This window comes from Meles meles, chromosome 6, assembly GCF_922984935.1.
Source record: "Meles meles chromosome 6, mMelMel3.1 paternal haplotype, whole genome shotgun sequence".
NCBI lineage: Eukaryota > Metazoa > Chordata > Mammalia > Carnivora > Mustelidae > Meles > Meles meles.
In genome coordinates, this window is record NC_060071.1 from 17,255,170 (window position 1) to 17,274,319 (window position 19,150).

At 45.0% G+C, this 19,150-nt stretch overlaps 1 protein-coding gene across 1 annotated transcript in view; it reads right to left on the minus strand.

Moving 5' to 3' along the window:
- The window catches only part of IGF1R (insulin like growth factor 1 receptor), a 303,997-nt gene that overhangs the window by 61,163 nt on the left and 223,684 nt on the right, over nucleotides 1-19,150 (minus strand). Inside the window, exons 3-5 of the mRNA XM_046008028.1 lie at nucleotides 7,220-7,532; nucleotides 3,444-3,592; nucleotides 711-855 (exon numbers count right to left, since the gene is read on the minus strand). Coding sequence (XP_045863984.1) covers nucleotides 711-855; nucleotides 3,444-3,592; nucleotides 7,220-7,532 — 607 coding nt within the window. The remainder of the gene's footprint in view (nucleotides 1-710; nucleotides 856-3,443; nucleotides 3,593-7,219; nucleotides 7,533-19,150) is intronic.

Here is a 19,150-nt window from a genome sequence, read left to right on the forward strand (position 1 = left end):
CAAACCAAACCAAACCAAATTGTGTCTAAGTAGATCCGCACAATTCAAACCATGTTGTTCAAGGGTCAACTGTATTTTCTTCTCTTTTCTTTTTTTTTTTTTTTTAAGATTTTATTTATTTACTTATTTGAGAGAGAAGAGGGATGGGGAGGAGCAGAGGGAGAGGGACAACCAGAACCCGTGTTCAGTGCAGAGCCTGATGTAGGGCTCGATCCTATGACTCTGAGATCACTACCCCAGCTGAAATTAAGAGTCAGACGCTCAACGGACTGAGCAACCCAGGAGCTCCTGTATTTTAAAAGATGGAATGATTTTACATCGTATAGCATTCTGGGGATAAGAGTCATGTCAATGATGATTTCACAGAGGGCTAAGCACCTGAGACCCTTTCTTGTTGTTCTTGGCACAGAGTGTCCCCCAAAGCACCCTTTTCTGCTCTTTCCACAGTCACATCAGACACCCAGCCCTTGACTGACAGGTCACAATGCCATTTTCCAGAACAGCAATATCCCAAGGATGGAGAATCATGGCTGCACAGGACTCTGCCCGACAGGGCAAGCCATCACGCAGGTGACACCGGCCTTCGCTTGGCTTCCTCCTTTCATCTTTGCCATAAGAAAGAGTCCTCACCTTAGTAACGTGGAGTTTTGAAAGCATGTGACTTAGTTTGTAAGAGGAGCACATCAGCCCATGAAATCTGGAGCACTTACCCCTCGAGCTGCTCTTCTCCTAAGATCTGGCGAAGGTTTTTTAGGAAGGACAAGGAGACCAAGGCATGAGAATGGCGGATCTTCACGTAGCCTGTCACCACCTCGATGAGCCCCATGAAGTTCTCCAGTTCTGAGGCAATGTTATCTGTGAGAGGAGGGGCCATGTTAGTGAGCGTTCGCGTCGTGCGAGGATGACCCACTCGGTTTCTCGCCAGCACGTCAGGAGAACGATTCCGTGGCAGGTCTTGGTGCCTCTAAGAGACTCAGGTTGCTGGCACAGGGCCCGCCATCCTTGTCAAAAATGTACCTCCCTGGCCTTGACTTTCAACGACCTCTCCTGGGACAGGGCCCCCCTCCGAGGCAGGGGAAGGAGACTTTCTAGAAGGACAGGTACTCTAGCTCCCAGGCTGATTAACCGAATGTAAAATCATAAATACCAGACTGCCAATTAGCTAAGGCTGACAAATCTGGGGAACGTCTTTTAATACGCTCTGTCAACAGACAGCACTGCCTCCACAGTACAAGGGCATGACTGAATAAACAACATTTTCTTGGTCTCATTAGGAACTGCCTCTGCTGCATTTCCAGTTCCTAAGATACAGGGATCTATATTTAAAGAGTCCGTCTTACTAAGACTGGGAGAAAACACACCAAAATATTAACACACCAGGTTATCTGCTGGTGATTTTTCAAAATTCGTTTCTGGGCTTCTGAGTTTTTTATAATGTGCACATCTGATTCTCGTAACGAGAGGACAGTTTGAGAAATAGTTGCTACTACTATGTATGTGAAAACAATGTAATCTATACACACTGTATTTCCCATCATTCTGTTCAGCCTGTCTTTTCCTCACAGTTTAAAAAAAAAAAAGGAACATCAACTTTGGTTCAACTTATGCCAAAATTACAATAAATACTATAATCAGTTGGGCATGGTTCAACTTAATAGGATTTTATTGCACATGATTTGTTGAAGGCTTACTTAATGAGAGGTTCTATTTTGCTCTGAATTGATAAAAATAAAAGAATAAAAATCTTGTCTTGGAGGGCTGGGGGCTAGGCTTACTATAGAGTTTAATGGTTTTCTAGGAGAAATTCAAGTTAAAACACCAGAAGTTGCCTGTGGCGGTTATTTCAAGAAAAAGACCCTGAACTTTAAATGCAGGGTAAGATGAATGCCTGTCTTGAGTCGAGGCTGGGGATGCCCTTTCCAGTGAGATGTCTTATTCCCCTGTATCCAGGTGATTTCTTCCACTGGACATACACTGGAATACACATTTCATCACCATGCATGAATATGTACTGATTCTTTCTTAAATTCCAGTCCCTCATGGATTTAATTCATGGATTAAATTCTTACCTTCAGGATACGAAAATTTAAAAGAAAAAAAAGGAGGTTTAGATGCTTAAAGGATATGTTCTAGGAATGAGGGCATCTTTTCAAAAATTAAGAAATCCAGTAAGAACAAAAGGAATAAAACCTCACCATTTAATTATTTATTTATGTATTTATTAAGTAGGCCCCACACCCAGTGTGGAGCCTAACGCCAGGTTCAAACTCATGACCTTGAGATCCAGACATGAGCTGGAATCCAGAGTCAGTGGGATCCCACTGAGCCACCCAGGTGCCCCAGGAATATAACTTTAGTAGAAGTACCATGAGGGTAAGAGAATTCTAGCCATGTGGAAGCAAAGTTATTTCTGTGGTGGAGGGGTGAAAGGGGTTCTGGAAAATGAGGAGTACCAAATGATCCAAAAGGACTGAGCGCAAACGTGTTTCTGCCATCTCCAAGCCGTAGGAGCTCAGCTCGCTCACTGAACAAACAGTATTAAGAAGTAAATCCACAGAATAAATCAATCAACCATTTCCCATCCCACCCGAATCAACCTGTAAAAAATCTCTCCACAAAAGGATTTAGGGGAAAAAAAAAATCCTTTCAACCTCAAGGTCTTATGATTTTTATTCTAGATTATGAAACTAACATAGATACCTTGACCGAGTAGTCCCAGTGGTGGAGAATTTAAGGCTAGGAAGCCACTGTCAGTTAAAGATCAGAAGTGAAAAGATCACGGAATAAGTCCATGAGTAACGTTTTTGCACACACGCAATCACCAGGAACGCCATCTACTACAAATGCTGGCCATCCTACAGGGGTGAGGACCGAAGCTTTAAACATGGGATGACACACCCTAGTATTTTATTTTTATCTTATTTTATTTTTGCTCTCCAAAGTAAATTTGGAGATTAACCACTCTTTGGACTTAATAAAATTTTAAAGAGGTATCATTAACTTCTTCCCTTTGCACAGTCTCCTCAACACCTCCCAGGTAACCAGACCTCTTTGGGCTTGAAGCCGTGTGGCTCTGGCTCCAGCTGGAGGGTGCTGAATGACACTTTTGATCCCCCAGCCTCTTTTGGGGCTGGTGTGTGCTGGGATGTGCATCTCCTGAGTGAGACGGGCCTTACAGAAAGATGAGCCATGATGCTGGGCGTGAATAAATGCTGAGCCAAGAGCTGCAAAATAGACTGCCTTTCAATCTGGTTTTTTCTTTTTTCTTTTTTTAATCTTTGAGGGAAACTCGAAAAAAGACACACTGAGCACGAGGCTTATGCCCCATGCTGTTTTTCCAGGCCCAGGTTTCAGGTGTGAGTCATGGAGGGGAAGGAACAGCAAGTCAACAAAAGAAAACCAAGCGGTCCGGCCACCTCTTTCGTGGGGGACGGGATACTTACTGCCTCGGCGGATATTAATGAGCAAATTGCCCTTGAAGATGGTGCATCCTTGGAGCATCTGAGCAGAGGTAACAGAATCAATGGTCTTTGTTTTCTTTTCTTCCTCGCAGACCTTGGGGCAAGGACCTTCACAAGGGATGCAGTACATGCTGGTGAAGATAAAAAATGAACCCAAAACACGGAGAACTGAGTCAGGCTTCTTGAGTTAAGGAAAAAAAAAATCATGAAGACACGCTTTTATTCTAAGTTGTTTGTGCAGTACACATTACCAAAAACAACTGTTGGGAAGGGTTCAAGTGGGCACACCGTATCTCATCCCGAAGCCACCTAGCTAGGATCAGCCATTCAAACTGCAACCACAAGAAGAAAGTGCCTACAAAGGAAAAGCGTGCCTCTTGTTTCCAGACAAAATATGTGATGCATCCTTGAGGCATGTGTGTATCAGAGGCTGTCGGCTGGGGAGCCAGCTGGTTCCATGTGGGAGAAACAGCCTTGAAGAAAGGACACAGTGGTGGCTCCCAAGGAAAAACAGCGCTGCTCTCTAAGGTGGCCTTGCTGGGCACAGCCTGGGGGAGAAGCTGGAAGACTGGACAAGGACCAGGAAAGGGACCGTGATGTCTCTGCCACTAACGGGAGTCTCACTCTCGCAGTCAAGGCATCCCAGCAAAACCCAGCAAGGAATTTCAAAATGCGTGGGGAAAAACACACAGCCCTTATTTTCTTGCTAGTGTACAACTGAAGTTATTTCTTGACAGTATTTTGCAGAAACTCGTAAATTGATCGGAATGTTGTTTTCGCGGCATGTGCGCTGAAAGCAAGGAACTTCCGTTACTTTGTAATAAACTCCCGTTTCCAGTGCTATCCCACACATGCTGCAGGACCGCCAGGAGTCAGGGATCAGGGAGCAAGATTGGCAAGTCTCCTGCTTATCTACCATTCATTTATAAAATCGAGGACACAACACTAATCTGGCTGCTGAACCACAGACCAAGGATCAAAGTTCCGTTGATTTCCAAACAAATGCTACCACCTTACTGTGTGTGTGTGTGTGTGTGTGTGTGTGTGTGTGTGTGCGCGCGCGCACGCGCGCGCATGTAAAATAAATAAGACGGTGAATTGAAGAGCCAGGTGTATTGTCATTATTGTTCTTAAACGATCTTTTAAACTTTGTGAAGATAAAAAACATTGAAGGGAACTGTGTAAGTGTTAGCTTACATGAAAGCTTTTGTGTTGTTTTGTTTTAATGAAACCTTACTGCCTATCTAAGGCAAAGATGCAGGGATTTGTTTTGTTTACAAACTTACAGGTAAACAAAATTTCCCTGCTCTTTTCCTATTTCGTATGGGGAGAATGCTAGGCAAGGTTTCCCAAGGAACTGGGCCAAGCACAGAAGGGGAGATTTCTCTTTTCTAGATCATACGCAACCTTCTTATTTCCACTATGGGTAACAGCTTCCTACCTCCATTTTTTTTTTTTTTGTCTTTTATTCTAATTTATCTACACACCATGTAATGCCTCTACCCTCCTTTAAAAAAAAAAAAAAACAACAAAACTTTCTATCCTGAAACAGACTCACAAAAAGTTACAAAGAGTACTTTCCCCCTGCATCCCAGATGGCAACATCTTATATTACTATAAATGGAATATCAAAACCAGGAAATTAACACTGGTACAATGAATGCATAATTCCGTGTCACCTTATATCCCTTTTGTGAGCTTCACCCTGTCAAGATACAGACGTACTTCAGGAAGATCTCCCACAGAGCTACCTCCTATCCTCACATCCCTAACTCTGTCCTCCTGACTATTAATCTATTCTCCAGCCTGGCAATGTTGTCATTTTGAACCCGTTATATAAATGGAGTTCTGTAGTACGGGACCTTTTGAGATCACCTTCTTTTTTTCCCCCCCACACAGCACAATGTCCTTGAGATCTGTCCCCAGTCGTTGTGTATTTCAACAATTTGCTCTTTTTTTCTGGCTGAATAATAGTCCACGGCATAGATGTACCACGATCTGTTTAACCATTTCCCTACGGTAGAACATCTGAGTTGTCTTTTGTCTTTGGCTATTACGCACAGAGCTGCTGTGAACACTTTGTACGTGTTTTTACGTGGACATACATTTTCATTTCTCTGGGAGGAGTGTCCACGAGTGTGACTTCTAGGTCGTAATGTCAAGTGTATGTTTAGCTTTCCCCGACATCTTATTCAAACAGCAATTTCTGAACCAACGACCTTTGCTAAAATGTCTAGGAATCATCTAGCCCTTTAAAAATGTTTTTCTAAGGAAGTGCTCTGATTACATGTTTATAGAGCAAGCTTCCTTGGATCCATTCAGATACAGAGAGGGTACAAACAGTATTAATAAATATTTTAAATTCAGTGTCAAATAGGTCTTAAAGGTTGAGAGTGGTATTTATTCTTTCTTCACGGTGTTTTATTTTAAAACAGAAGAGATATATCTGTAGCTCTGAACAGACTCTAAGAATGGGTAGGGAAAAAAAACAGCTCAGTTCTTTGAAAATGCGCCGCCATGGGAGAAACACTGCTGAAATGCACAGCAGTCCCCTCTTGCTGGCCCCCACTACATCACAGGACAGTGTATCCCCAGGACAAAGATGGTACCATCCCCCACTCACCACCCCGTTCATGCACCAGCTGTCCCATCTCTGCTCCCGCCCCCAAGAGGAGCCATGGCTGAGCCTCATCTGGGTTCCAGGCATGGCCCAGGGTACTGGGAAAGCACTCATAAGTTCTAAGGTTACCAATAAACTGTGAGTAAAATGCGGTAGACTTATTCTGGGGCATTTGCATACTTTCCAGTCCTTTGGGAGTCCTTGGACACTTGGCTTTTAAAAAGTATTCAGAATAATTTTTACTATTATAACAGTAAAGACGAGACAACAGATGGAAAGTTGCTCTGTGTCTAATGTTAGGAAAGAATGGGAGTTTCATCTTTGGTTTGAAGATGAAGGAAGCATTTGGCCCAAGGCAACTAAACTGTTCTTTCCTAAAACTTCTCTGCTCTACCTAGGGGAGGGAAGAATGACCCCAAACCTCTGGTCTTTCTATTCCAGGGCTACAGTTCCGTATTTTATAACAATGCCACTACTGCCTTCTCAAAAACATAAACCAACAACAAATTTACAGAAGCCCAGCCCACATACACCAGAGGGATGCTTTTTGCTGTAAAGAACGCCTTTGCTTCCCAAGCAAAGTCTCAATGTTCAGGAAAGAAAACGAGAGAGGCAGAGAAAGCCGAGAGAAGGGCACGGTCGAGGAAAAGAGAGAGAGAGGAACAGGAGCTAATGGAAAACAGGTTACTGTAAGCTCCTGGTTACTCTTCATGGTAGCTAGGGTGGGCATGGGATGGAGTTTGTGCTAACAGACCGTCTGGCCTGCTAGCTGCCTCAAGGATGCTGTTCGGGGCTGGGCTTGTCTTCTCTCCACCACTCCCCAAGACTTCACAGAGCTGGTGCTGGGTGGCGCCAGGGATAGGACAACCTAAATGTACAGTCCTCCTGGGTTTACCCCACACCTGCTTAGCAGGCAGCCCGGTGAGTGCAGGGAGGGGAGACTGTGACCTCCACGTACCTAGGCCGGCACAGCAAGCCACGTACTTAACTTCAAGTGGCTTGGCAATACACTTCTAAGACACAATATGAAACAAATGCATTTTATTTTGTGCTTGGGGGGGAGGGGGGAGTTGTTGGGCGGGGCTGGGGGTATTGGGGGGCACGGGGGCGGGGGGGGGGGGCGGGCTGCATGACTGACCTCTGACTGCCGTTCCGGATGAAGCCAGAGGGGCACTCCTGCATGCACTCGCCGTCGTGGATGACGAACCCCTCGGAGTCGCTGCTCTCGGCATTGGGGATGTTGGCGCAGAAGTCGCGGTCCACGCAGCGCCAGCCCTCGAAGCGGTAGGTGTTGGGCGGGCAGGTGGGCACGCACACGCCGGCGTAGTAGTAATGCCTGCAGGCCACGCAGGCCGTGTCGTTGTCGGGCGCGCTGCAGCTGCCCAGACACTCGGGGTGACAGCACTCGTTGTTCTCCGTGCACGCGCGCTTCCCGCACGCACTCGGGCACACTGTGGGGGCAGAAGGGACAGCAGGTGAGACTGGGGGCTCGGGTTTGGACTGCCTCGTTCAGGCCTGGCCTGCTCTGTCCTGGGTCACTGGCCACCCTGGACCAGATCGTGCCAATGACAGTCAACCACCCACTCGCCGCCCGCCCACGCACCCATGGAGCTTCCCAGGGCTCTGTCTGCAGCCCGCGGCAGACTTGCAACGACAGTGTTAGAGACCCTAGTCACAGTTTCATTAAGGCGGGGAGAAAATACTCTGCGTTTTGAATTCGGCCTCTCTTATGTACTCTCTGTGTACTCCTGAGGAGTCATTAGCTTCTCTGACCTTGACCCTCTCTTTTCACATCTGTACAATGGGGGTAGTAATATCCATATGAGAGCTTTGCCTGAGGCCAACATGATAATGCAGTAGCCCAATGGGAACAATAAGGCATATTATTCCCTTTAAAAGCATGATGTATTATTGTTCCTCTGCATTATGACCATGTTCCATGAAATACCTTGAAAAACCTTAGTGTGAAGAAATGATTATTTAAAAAATTATTTTATTATATATATTATTACAAGTATTTTTAAATCATTCAAAAAATCATTTATTTTAAAAACGATGAAACTGGAATATTAACGGTGATACTATTTGGGTTTACAAAATGGCTTTAGAAAAAGTTTGTGTCCATCTCTATGTCAAAGTTCTTGCTCCCAAAAAAACGATGGTATTAACTTATTCACAGAGCCTAACCTATTATGACACCAAGTCCCTGCGTCTGATTGTTTATTCTCAAATAAGAAAAAAAGGAGGGCGGTGGAGAGTGTCTCTGAGCCCAGAGGAGTCACTCATAGCATATTAGAAACCATCTCCTTTGAGCTACTCTGCCAAACTTTAGTGGAAGCAGTGTCTAAAAAGCAGAAATCCACAATTCATGTCCCAAGTAGATGAGCTGGCATTTATTTCCATAACAATGATGTAATGATCACACTCTGTGGGGCTGTTAGCCTCACTAGCAAATAAAGTATAAATCAACCAAATATGAAATCTGGTTTATATTATATGTTTCCTACTTTTTCTTGACTTGGGAAACAACACAAAATTATTTAAATATGTATATTATTGAATCTGACATATATTATTTAGTGAAGATTCTATTACTGTTATCCTTATAAACAAAATATGTGCTAAAAAAATCAGAGATCACAGATAGATGAAAATATATGGGACGTCTAGTCCATCTGCCCCAAATACCCCCTTTATCAATACCTTCATGTGGATCCCCCCAGGTCCCCTCCACTTTTTTTTTAAAGATATTATTTATTTATTTGACAGACAGAGATCACAAGTGGGCAGAGAGGCAGGCAGAGACAGAGGAGGAAGCAGGCTCCCCACCGAGCAGAGAGTCTTATGCAGGGCTCGATACCAGAACCCTGAGATCATGACCTGAGCCGAAAGCAGAGGCTTAAACCCACTGAGCCACCCAGGCACCCGGCCCCAGGTCCCTTTTTATGCATGAGCATGTACATATAAATATCTACAAAAAAGGAACAAGCCATCCTGAAACCCCTCCCCCCTTTTTTTTGGTATAATATACCGTGAATTCCATAATCACTTAACAGCTACATTGCATCTCATAGTATAAGTGTAAGTTATAACCTGTCTCCTACTATGAGACATTTCGTTTACTCCTGACATTTTATTATTACAATGAACACTACGATCTTCATGAGAAATCTTAATTTATTTCCTTAGGATCAATTTCCAGAATTGACCTCACCAGGTCAAACTATCTTCTGAAAAGTTTTTACCAATTTACACCCCACTAACTGCACCCAAGAGTTCCTGTTTTACTGAGGAAAGGTGAATTTAAAAACGAACATCAGAACTTGGCCATTCAAATGAACACTGTCACCTCTGAAGAAAACAGATACATTCCCATGATACTGTCAAGCTTCTTAAAATAATTTTGCAAGTTTCTCCTTTGAAATTATCCTTTTACAGAGACTGTAGGTTGGTTTCCATTATTTATTCTTTTTATCTACTTTGATAATAGAACCTTGATTTTTATTTTTTTATTTTTTTTTTAAAGATTTTATTTATTTATTTGACAGAGAGAGATCACAAGTAGGCAGAGAGGCAGGCAGAGAGAGTGAGAGGGAAGCAGGCTCCCTGCCAAGCAGAGAGCCCGATGCGGGACTCGATCCCAGGACTCTGAGATCATGACCTGAGCCGAAGGCAGCGGCTTAAACCACTGAGCCACCCAGGCGCCCCAAGAACCTTGATTTTTAATTGGGCATTTGGCCACCCAGCTAGATATTATATCTCTTAGCCTCTTTTGTAGCTAGAAGTGACATATATCCTAGCCAGTAAGATATAAGAAAACTTTTTTGGTTGGTAGTTACTGGAAGATGCCTTAAAAACAGTGAGTGTGCCCTTCCTCCCTGCCGGCTGGAATGCAGGAGCAATGCATCACGCTCCGGCAGCCATCTTGGTCATGAGGTAGCCCACGAAGAAGGTGGAGTAAGATAAAAGGATCCTGGTCCACCAAAAGGCTAACCCTGTACTGCTTACCTCTAGACATGGCTTTCTCTAGAGAGAGAAATAAATTTTTGTCCTATATATGTGCCTGCTGTTCATCACACCCAACTGAGACACACTTTCGGAGCTACCTACAAGCAAAGAAGAAAACCATTCCCGTTGGTTTGTATCACTTCTGTTTACCAGAATTCCCTCAATGACTTCTGGCTATTTCCAGAAACTAAGCTACCCAATAAATAACAGGGAGTAAGTATCTCTAAGCACCCCGAAAAAGTAGGTGTTATTGTCAGGAGTTGCAACAATGTGGAGATACATATATTGTCCACCCGGGTGATCATCTTGAGGAGGGTGACGCTAATTTGAATTTACAAGTCTAGCGTATTTGTAGTAAAGGTACACACACACAGACACACAGACAGACAGAATGACAGACAGACAGACAGACAGACACACACACACACGAGCACATTCTCTCCCATCAGATCTCATACCTGAAGACATCTAATATTATCAAATAGATTCAGTAACGATTTAATTTCAATCTATCCCATATGGAGGTTAATTTCAAGGCTTACGATCTAAGGAAACAAATACATTGTGTGTCTTTTAGTTCAGGTTTTTATTTTTTTTTATTTTTATTTTTTTTAAATTTTTTTTAATTTTTATTTATTTGACAGAGAGAGATCACAAGCAGACAGAGAGGCAGGCAGAGAGAGAAGCAGGCTCCCTGCGAGCAGAGAGCCCGATGCGGGACTCGATCCCAGGACCCTGAGATCACGACCCGAGCCGAAGGCAGCGGCCCAACCCACTGAGCCATCCAGGCGCCCCTTAGTTCAGGTTTTTAAAGTAGTAATGGGAACTGAAGTCCATTTACCCGCCGGTTGTCGATGCATTTAGCAAGTGTTTATTCAGCAACGTCTCGCACCTGCGTGCTAGACCCCGCCCTTGCAGAATGGGCGATATGCCAGGGAAGTACAGGGTCGACTGCAGGTTTGTGGTACGCCCTGGGCATCAGGGATGGTTTTGAAGAGATGTTCAGGCTGGAGATGAAAGGTAAAAGACAAGGAGGAGAAGAATAAAGAAGAACATGGAGGAAATCACACGTCAGTGTGCGTAAAGGCAATCCAGATGCTGTGGTGGGAGGTCTGGGTGCCCGTGAAGATAGCAGGAGGCTAGTCGCCAACTGGTGGGTGATGGGCATCACTGGCGATTTTAGGCAGGGGAAGAGCAACAAAGGCAGCTTTTCTTATTGGAAAGGTCGTCTGGGAGCTGCACAGAGGGCACCATGACCCGAGGGGGCCAGGCTGACAGAAGAGGGATCAGGTGAGGGGAGAGGAGAGACACAGCCTTGTTATGTGGCCCCGACAAGGTTTCTGTAATATTAACAGACCCATAGGTTCATGTGGTTAACAGGAAACTGGCTGAAGAACCCTGTGTTCACAGTCTTGAGTGCTGGCACAGCACCCCACACTCAGAGCCCTGAAGTCCCCCCCCCCCCCCATCGGCCACCACCAAGCTTTGTGATTGGAGGAAGGGAAAATTGATGAAAAATCTCACGATCATCAACAGAAATTAACAGGGCCACTATCTGCTTGCCAAGCTCCCTTTCCCTCACTTATAATTTAAATAACACGCTATGTAAAATTGTTAAGTGGCAGGCATTGATATTAAAGAGTACTAAAAACTCGAGACCATTTAAAAGCATAGAAAAGGGCCTGGGTGGCTCAGTGGTTTAAGCCGCTGCCTTCGGCTCGGGTCATGATCTCGGGGTCCTGGGATCGAGTCCCGCGTCGGGCTCTCTGCTTGGCAGGGAGCCTGCTTCCCTCTCACTCTCTCTGCCTGCCTCTCTGCCTACTTGTGATCTCTCTCTGTCAAATAAATAAAATCTTTAAAAAAAAAAAAAAAAAAAGCCTCTGCCTTCGGCTCAGGTCATGATCCCAGGGTCCTGGGATGGAGCCCGGCATCGGGCTCTCTGCTCAGCGGGGAGCCTGCTTCCTCCTCTCTCTCTGCCTGCCTCTCTGCCTACTTGTGATCTCTGTCAAATAAATAAATATTTTTTTAAAAAAGGCATAGAATAAAAACATCCCTATGCTCTTGCTGGGAATCAGCTATGTCCACATGCAAACGTTGGGCATCTCCAGTAGGAGAAAGAAAAAGAAATCCCCCAAACCTGACAAAGTATTTTCCCATTCCGATGGCAACAGCATCTCTGGGCAGTGATTCCCCCCCCCCCCCCGAGACCCTTTCAAAGGCGTGTGTTATGTGGAAAACATGGTCTGCCAGTTCTTGCCACAAGCAGCACACAGGCTGGGGAATTAGGGTTTTGTTTCAGCAAGGAGAGCTCCTTCAGAAGGAATTTCAGCAAAGCTTAAATTAGGTGAAATGTTGTTATTTATAAGCAGAATAATTCTTCTGAAAGGGATCACAAATCAAGGGGTTCCTTTACGGTATGGGATCCAAATGGCATGACACGTATCGATGACTCGAGGGGAATAAGAATGGGGTGTGACGGGGAGCGGGGAGAAAGGAGAGGTGAGTTGTTTGCTGGAGGACAAACTCTGTAAATAAGAGACCACTCCAGGGACAGAAGATCCCCTGGCCACAGCAGAACCCAAGGATTCTGGGAGGCAGGAGAACACGCAGGAAATTCAGGGTTAGAGTGTCCCGGAGTCAGCCCCAAAAGCCTGCTGTAAATTTTGTCTCATCTCAATGTATATAAATATTATTAGTGTTTAGGACTATTAAGGGATTTCTCAAAAAGCCCCGGGCAGTGCGTCTCGCCAGCAGATGGATGGCTGTTCCATACAAATGCCAAAACTTAAAATTTAGTACAGTTACCAAATTTCCAATTACGGAGCTATGGGAGAAAGGAAGGGAGCCTCTTTCCCGGCTTCCGTGGAGAAGGAACACACCTAATGTGATTAAAGGCATTTGTACTTTTCAAAATAAAGAGAAAATGGAGGCTGCTATGAACTACAAACATAAAGGGGGAAAAGCAAATTTACTGTACCCACGAGAGCTTTCTCCTCATTGGAATTCTTAGAACGACCAACAATAAAAATCAAACCCAATCTAAGCTGTTGGAAAAGCTAACGGCATGTCCCATATCTACCGCTAAAAGGATTGATTTGGGGTCACCGTCACATAGAAATGAAGGTGCTGGATATAAAGGCGCATTATCTTCATTTTGGGGGATAGGAAATAAGTCGCACATCAGCCTTGAACTCGCTCCCTCCCCAGTGTCCTTATATTCACTAAGTTTTTTCTGTTTTTTTTTTTTTTACATTTATTTTTGTTCTTGAGTTCCTTAACCATCTTTACTCAAGAGCAACCATTTTTAAAAGCATACAATTATAAAGTGTTCTCACTGGAAGAGAAGGTGGAGAACTCAACCTCTTCTCAAGAAACAAAAAATGGAAAGGGGGCCACTTAAGTCACCATTGTATCCCGAATAATTTCGAAAGAATGGAAATAAGTTCATGGCTGTTCGAATGAGGTCAAGCTTCTGACTCAAACATAGGCTGGTTTAGAGACATCTTAGTTATTTCTGGGCTACCCTAAGTGACACAGCACTGTTCCATATAAAGAAAGGGACGTCTTTCCTATTGGACACGCATCGTTATGCATGAAGGTGAGCCGCTACTAACTCCAGAAAAGTGTACTTCAGCTCCCAAGTGCATCAGGGACGTAGAGGGGCAATTGTATAGTTTTCTTGTCCTGCCAAGGGAGGAGGTAACTCCATCAGATACCATGGGGGGGGTGGACCCCCGCTGAGTCAGCTGAATGCCCAGGTCCACTCAAGGTTGTAGGCATTGTCCTGCAGGGAGTACTTAGCCACAGGTGAGGGGATGAGAAAGGCTCCTTTTGACTGTTAAAATATCAGCCTTATGAGCCAGGCCCCAGGCTAGGTCCTACAGACAGGCAAGCAAAGACAGGCAGCACTCCTCCCCGCTGGGGGACTCCCCACCCTGAAGGAAGGCAATGGGAGTACCAAGAGAGGCAAGCAAGGGACCAGTGAGGAAGGCTTTCCAGGAGAAGGGACAGCCAGGCCCGAGCTTGAAAAGCCAGCAGGAGCTAGCAGGTGCATGGGGGTGTTGGCAGGGCTGATGGGGAGCACGGGCCAAGCGAACCAGACTCAGGATGAATGGGTGACCGGCTGGACTGGAAGAGTTGCAGGAGACAGGAAATATGGTGAGACCGGAGGCAGAGAGAGGTGAGAAGGGCCTTTTAACCCATGAGTGGGAGTTTGGACCACTCTTAAAGAGGAAAGGGATGCTGCTATTGAAGGATTCTAAGCAGGGTGTCCCATGAGCACATATACATTTTAGAAGGATCACTGAAGGGCTGCTGAGTGGAACAGAAAGGTGACCCACAGAGTCATGGCAGCTGTTTCCGTGAGCCACGATGCCGGTCTGGATCGGGGAGATCTAGAGATCAGAGATGCAGGAGATGAAAAGATCTATCTGGAGAACATGGGAAGAGTGGCCCCAGCTTTTGTTTTTGGAGGGACAGAGATTAGTTTAGTTTGAGATGTGCTGCTTGGTGGACAACAGATGCTCTCACCCTCTAAAATTGTCTTTGGTCTGTCTTTCCTTTTATCCACACGCACATCCTCCTCCCCATACGTCCCCCCCAAGCAATGACCTCTATCAATGGGAGCGGAGTGTTGGGGAATATCAAGGTTTCTCCAGCTCAGGGAGAACAGCTATATTTTATCCTAGCGTATTTGTCTGTAGTTCCCTAAACAAGTCAGCTAGCCTGGAAAAGTAGGCTTATGTGAAAATGCTTAGAAGCCGTGAAATAAAACTAAGATGATCCTCGTACAACCACGTGTGAACTACATGCTTACATGTGTGTGTGTACATGGGTAGTGTATGTATATATAGCAAAGCACAATTTTCTCAAAGGGAGGACAACTGCCTTCCTTTGAGAAGAATCAGCTGTCAAGTCTCCTGACATCCTGAGAACTGGCTAATGGAAAACTCCAGAGAACCACTACCTAGAAATCCCAGGTGGAGCTTGAAACAACTCCCAGACAAGCTTCTGCTTGAGAAACTGCAGGCTGGTAAACCGAATCGGTTAGTTACCCATGGCAAAAGAAAGTTCAAGTGGGAATCCGTGTGTCTTAAATGTTCACAAGAGAAAGTCACATTTGCAACAATGTTTCTCCTCTCCATGCCAAAAGAAACCTCCTCCTTGTGCTGGAGAAAATCGCACCATAGTCGCTACAAGCCAGAGAGACGTTTTCATGGTTAGAATCCCGAAGATCCTTCGCCTTCTCTTTTTGGAACCAAAAGTATTCAGTGCGCCCACTGGGAGGTTATAGTGAGAACTGGGGCTCTGCGAATGCGAAGAGACAGAGAGAGGCCTGGGGAACAGAACTGGCAGCGAGCGCAGAAAGGCTGGTGGGCAAAAGAGGCAGGCCACAGCTTTTTGAACATAAGTACCTGAAAGCTCTCATTTTCTCCTAAGCGTGTACGAAGGAGTTCCTCTTTTGCAACATGAAGTGGTTTTCAAGACCCAAGTACCCAGTCTGCTTCTTTCCTAACAGGAAGGCCCCTGGACAAAGCATCCTTGAGTTGACTAACATCTGAATGTTCTGAAACACTGAGGTTTGGGGGGGGGGGCAAGAAGTTACAACCTTCTGCTCCTCACCACTGCCCCCCATGCCTGCAGCTCCCCAGTCAACTGTCTTCTTTGACCTTCCACTCTCTCCCAAGTCAGAACATGTGCCAGCAGAAGCTCCGAGGGCCATTAGATGTGTCCTCCGTTTAGAAGCAACAGGCACTTACACAGTCATGTTCATCCCTGTCATCCAAGCACAGGGTCTTAGAGCGGAAAGGTAGTTTCGAGGTCATGCATATCTCATCCCTGTCTCAGATATTTCTCTGCAAAAACCTAGGTGGGCCTTCAAGCAATGTCTAGGGGGTTGGTTACCTTAGAGAAAGTGCTACTCCAACTCTCAGGCAGCACCAAGTGTGACCAAGTTGTTCCTTCCACCCAACAAGAATGCATTTTCCTCCCTGACATGCTCCCCAGGCCTCATTCGGCTTGTCTGATACTCAGGGGAAGCGGAGGCTTTCTTCTTCATAGGTCAGACTTTCAAACACACGGGTTCAAAATTCCGAGACAGTTATCCTGGCCTCCCTCTGAGGGCCTTACTCAGTCATAGCTCATGCAATACCCATGAATACCATCGCTTCTTAACACCTGCCCCCAAATCTGCTCTTAACACAGCAGAAAGTTGGGACAGTGTGGTATACGAGAGGACTAGGAGACCCGTGGTGGCCGTCCATGACCAAGGTAGTATGCTTGGAGTGATCTCTGCATGGTCTATAAAAGAACTATCATCATCACACCAAGAAGGCTCATTCTGAGCTTCTCATTGGTGAAGACTCCTCTCTTCTTTTTCACAATAACGGTTTGAGTCTCTCCTGTCTGGATACAAATCTGATCTGAATACAGGTCTCCCTGTTAATATAAAGTCAACGATCCTCGGGACATTTTCCATGTGCTCAACAGCCTATTCAGTACCTTATATACGTTAATGCAATCTTCCTAACAATCACACGGGGTATCACCATTCTCATTTGTAAGTGACCAAACGGAGACACAGAGATTTAATCACTGTCCAGGGCTATTAACGGTCTAGTTTAATCATTGTTAAGCTATAAATGTGGGCTAGATCTGCCAGATGGGGGCGGGCAGCCTCTTCACCCATTCTGTCCCGTGGTAGCACGATGTTTCAGCTGGTCTGTGTGGTCTAAAAGAAAAGGGCTAAAGTGTCCTTCTTATGCCCCTTTTCTTTTTAAGCATACACCCATCAGGAAAAAAAATAAATAAATAAATCTCAAGTCCTAGTGCCCTTTTCTCCTCCCTGAGGTGTAACAGTCAGAAGGAAGGACAAAACCCATGAAATATGACATGGTGACAAGGAGGCAAGCATCCAGGTGATATTAAGGAGATAATGTGTGCCCACTAAGCCTTCTTCGTTTACTGAGTCATAGCAAGTAGAACCCTCAAGGACATTTCTTCTAGCACACATTTGTAAGGCTGAGCCCTGTCGGGTTTATCATTATTTGTCACTGCTCAAGTCCCAACACGGAAGTTGCAGCTCCCATCGTGGAAGGCATGGCATTAGCACACATTCTGTGAGGCCAATGCAATTCCATATACACGACCGTGCTATCAGGAGGCCAGACCAGCAAGATCCAGGGAGACTCCATGGCTTACAGAACCCATGTCATCCGAATAAGTCTTACTCATGAGAGTAGATAACCAGAGTTCATATTCTTCACCAACTCATCTGTCTCAGCAAGACTGAAAACTTGGTGTAGTGATCTGAAGGGGCATGTGCACCCGAATGTTTATAGCAGCAATGTCTACAATAGCCAAACTATGGAAAGAACCTAGATGTCCATCAGCAGATGAATGGATAAAGAAGATGTGGTATATATACACAATGGAATACTATGCAGCCATCAAAAGAAATGAAATCTTGCCATTTGTGACGACGTGGATGGAACTAGAGGGTATTATGCTTAGCGAAGTAAGTCAATCGGAGAAAGAAAACTATCATATGATCTCCCTGATATGAGTACGTGGAGATGCAACATAGGGGCTTGGGGGTAGGAAAAGAATGAATGAAACAAGATGGGATCAGGAGGGAGACAAACCATAAGAGACTCTTAATCTCACAAAACAAACTGAGGGTTGCTGGGGGGAGGTTAGGGAGAGGGTGGTGGGGCTATGGACATTGGAGAGGTTATGTGCTATCGTGAGTGCTGTGAAGTGTGTAAGCCTGGTGATTCACAGACCTGTACCCCTGGGGCTAATAATACATTATATGTTTATAAAAAATTTAAAAAATTATTTTAAAAAAGATTTAAAAAAAAGACTGAAAATTTGGTCAGGGAGGAGGAAAAAACAAAACAAAACAAAAAACCCAGTTCTGTGCCTTTCTCTCGGTCAGGCACATAAACACACAAAATCAAGGATTACAGAAATAAGAAATAGTTGAGCTCTGAGATCAGACCTCACCTGTCTAGTACACAAGGTAAGCCAAGAGGTCTTGGAAAACATTTCACACTGGCAACTGAATGCATCTGTGACTATTTCATTAATAAGCAAAAGAAATAATGATCTACAGACAGTGCCCATTGAATCACTGAAGTCTCCAAGATCCAAGAAGTAGTGCTGGGCAAAGTGTGGGGAAAAATGGGGGGGGGGGGGGGAGCAAGTAAGAAACCCAAAAGGAGTAAAGTTATAGACAGCATTATTAAGTAAAAATTTCATGCGCTAAACACCAAGAGTAAAGAAAGGGCAGCCATTGGTTGAAAGATACAATGTGGAATCACAAGCAATAGCAAAGCTAAGTGAGAAGCAGAAAGGCAGATCAGGAACCCTCCTCTGCTGAGCTGGTTTTGGCTACTGTGGGTGGGCTATGTGACTTTTTTCTTCCTTTACACATTTTTTTGTAACAGCTTTATTGAGATAGAATTACACCCAATTCACAAATTGAGGGGTGCCTGGATGGCTCAGTCCACTAAGTGTCTGACTCTTGACTTTGGCTCAGGTTGTGATCTCAGGGTCATGAGCTCGAGGCCCAGCAGCAGGCTCTAGGCTCACTGGGGAATCTGCTGGAGATTCTCTCTATCCCTCTCCCCTACCACTCTCCCCCCATAAATAAATAAATCTTTAAAAAGATAAACTATTCAAAGCCTACATACAAATTTGGGAGACACAGGTAAGTTCCAATGGGGGGAAAATTTGAGGAAAAAGGGGATAGACTTCAGGGGGTCCAGGAAGTCTGTGGCGAGGGCAGCCGGTACCTGCTTCTTCCCGTGGGAACACCGAGCATCTGCCTCATACACAACCCACACCCCCAACCTCCACTTTTTTTTGAGTCTTTCACTGTCAAATGGGTGAGTCCTTGGAGACTCTCCCCACTGCTGCAACTACGAGGCATGAGCCCATAAAGACACCCATCACTTACTACTGCCTGTCACAGATGCTTAAATGGACAGGGTGGAAACAAATATTCTTTTCACACACTTAAAAATTACTCCAAGTTATTTTAAATTTGGAACTGTTT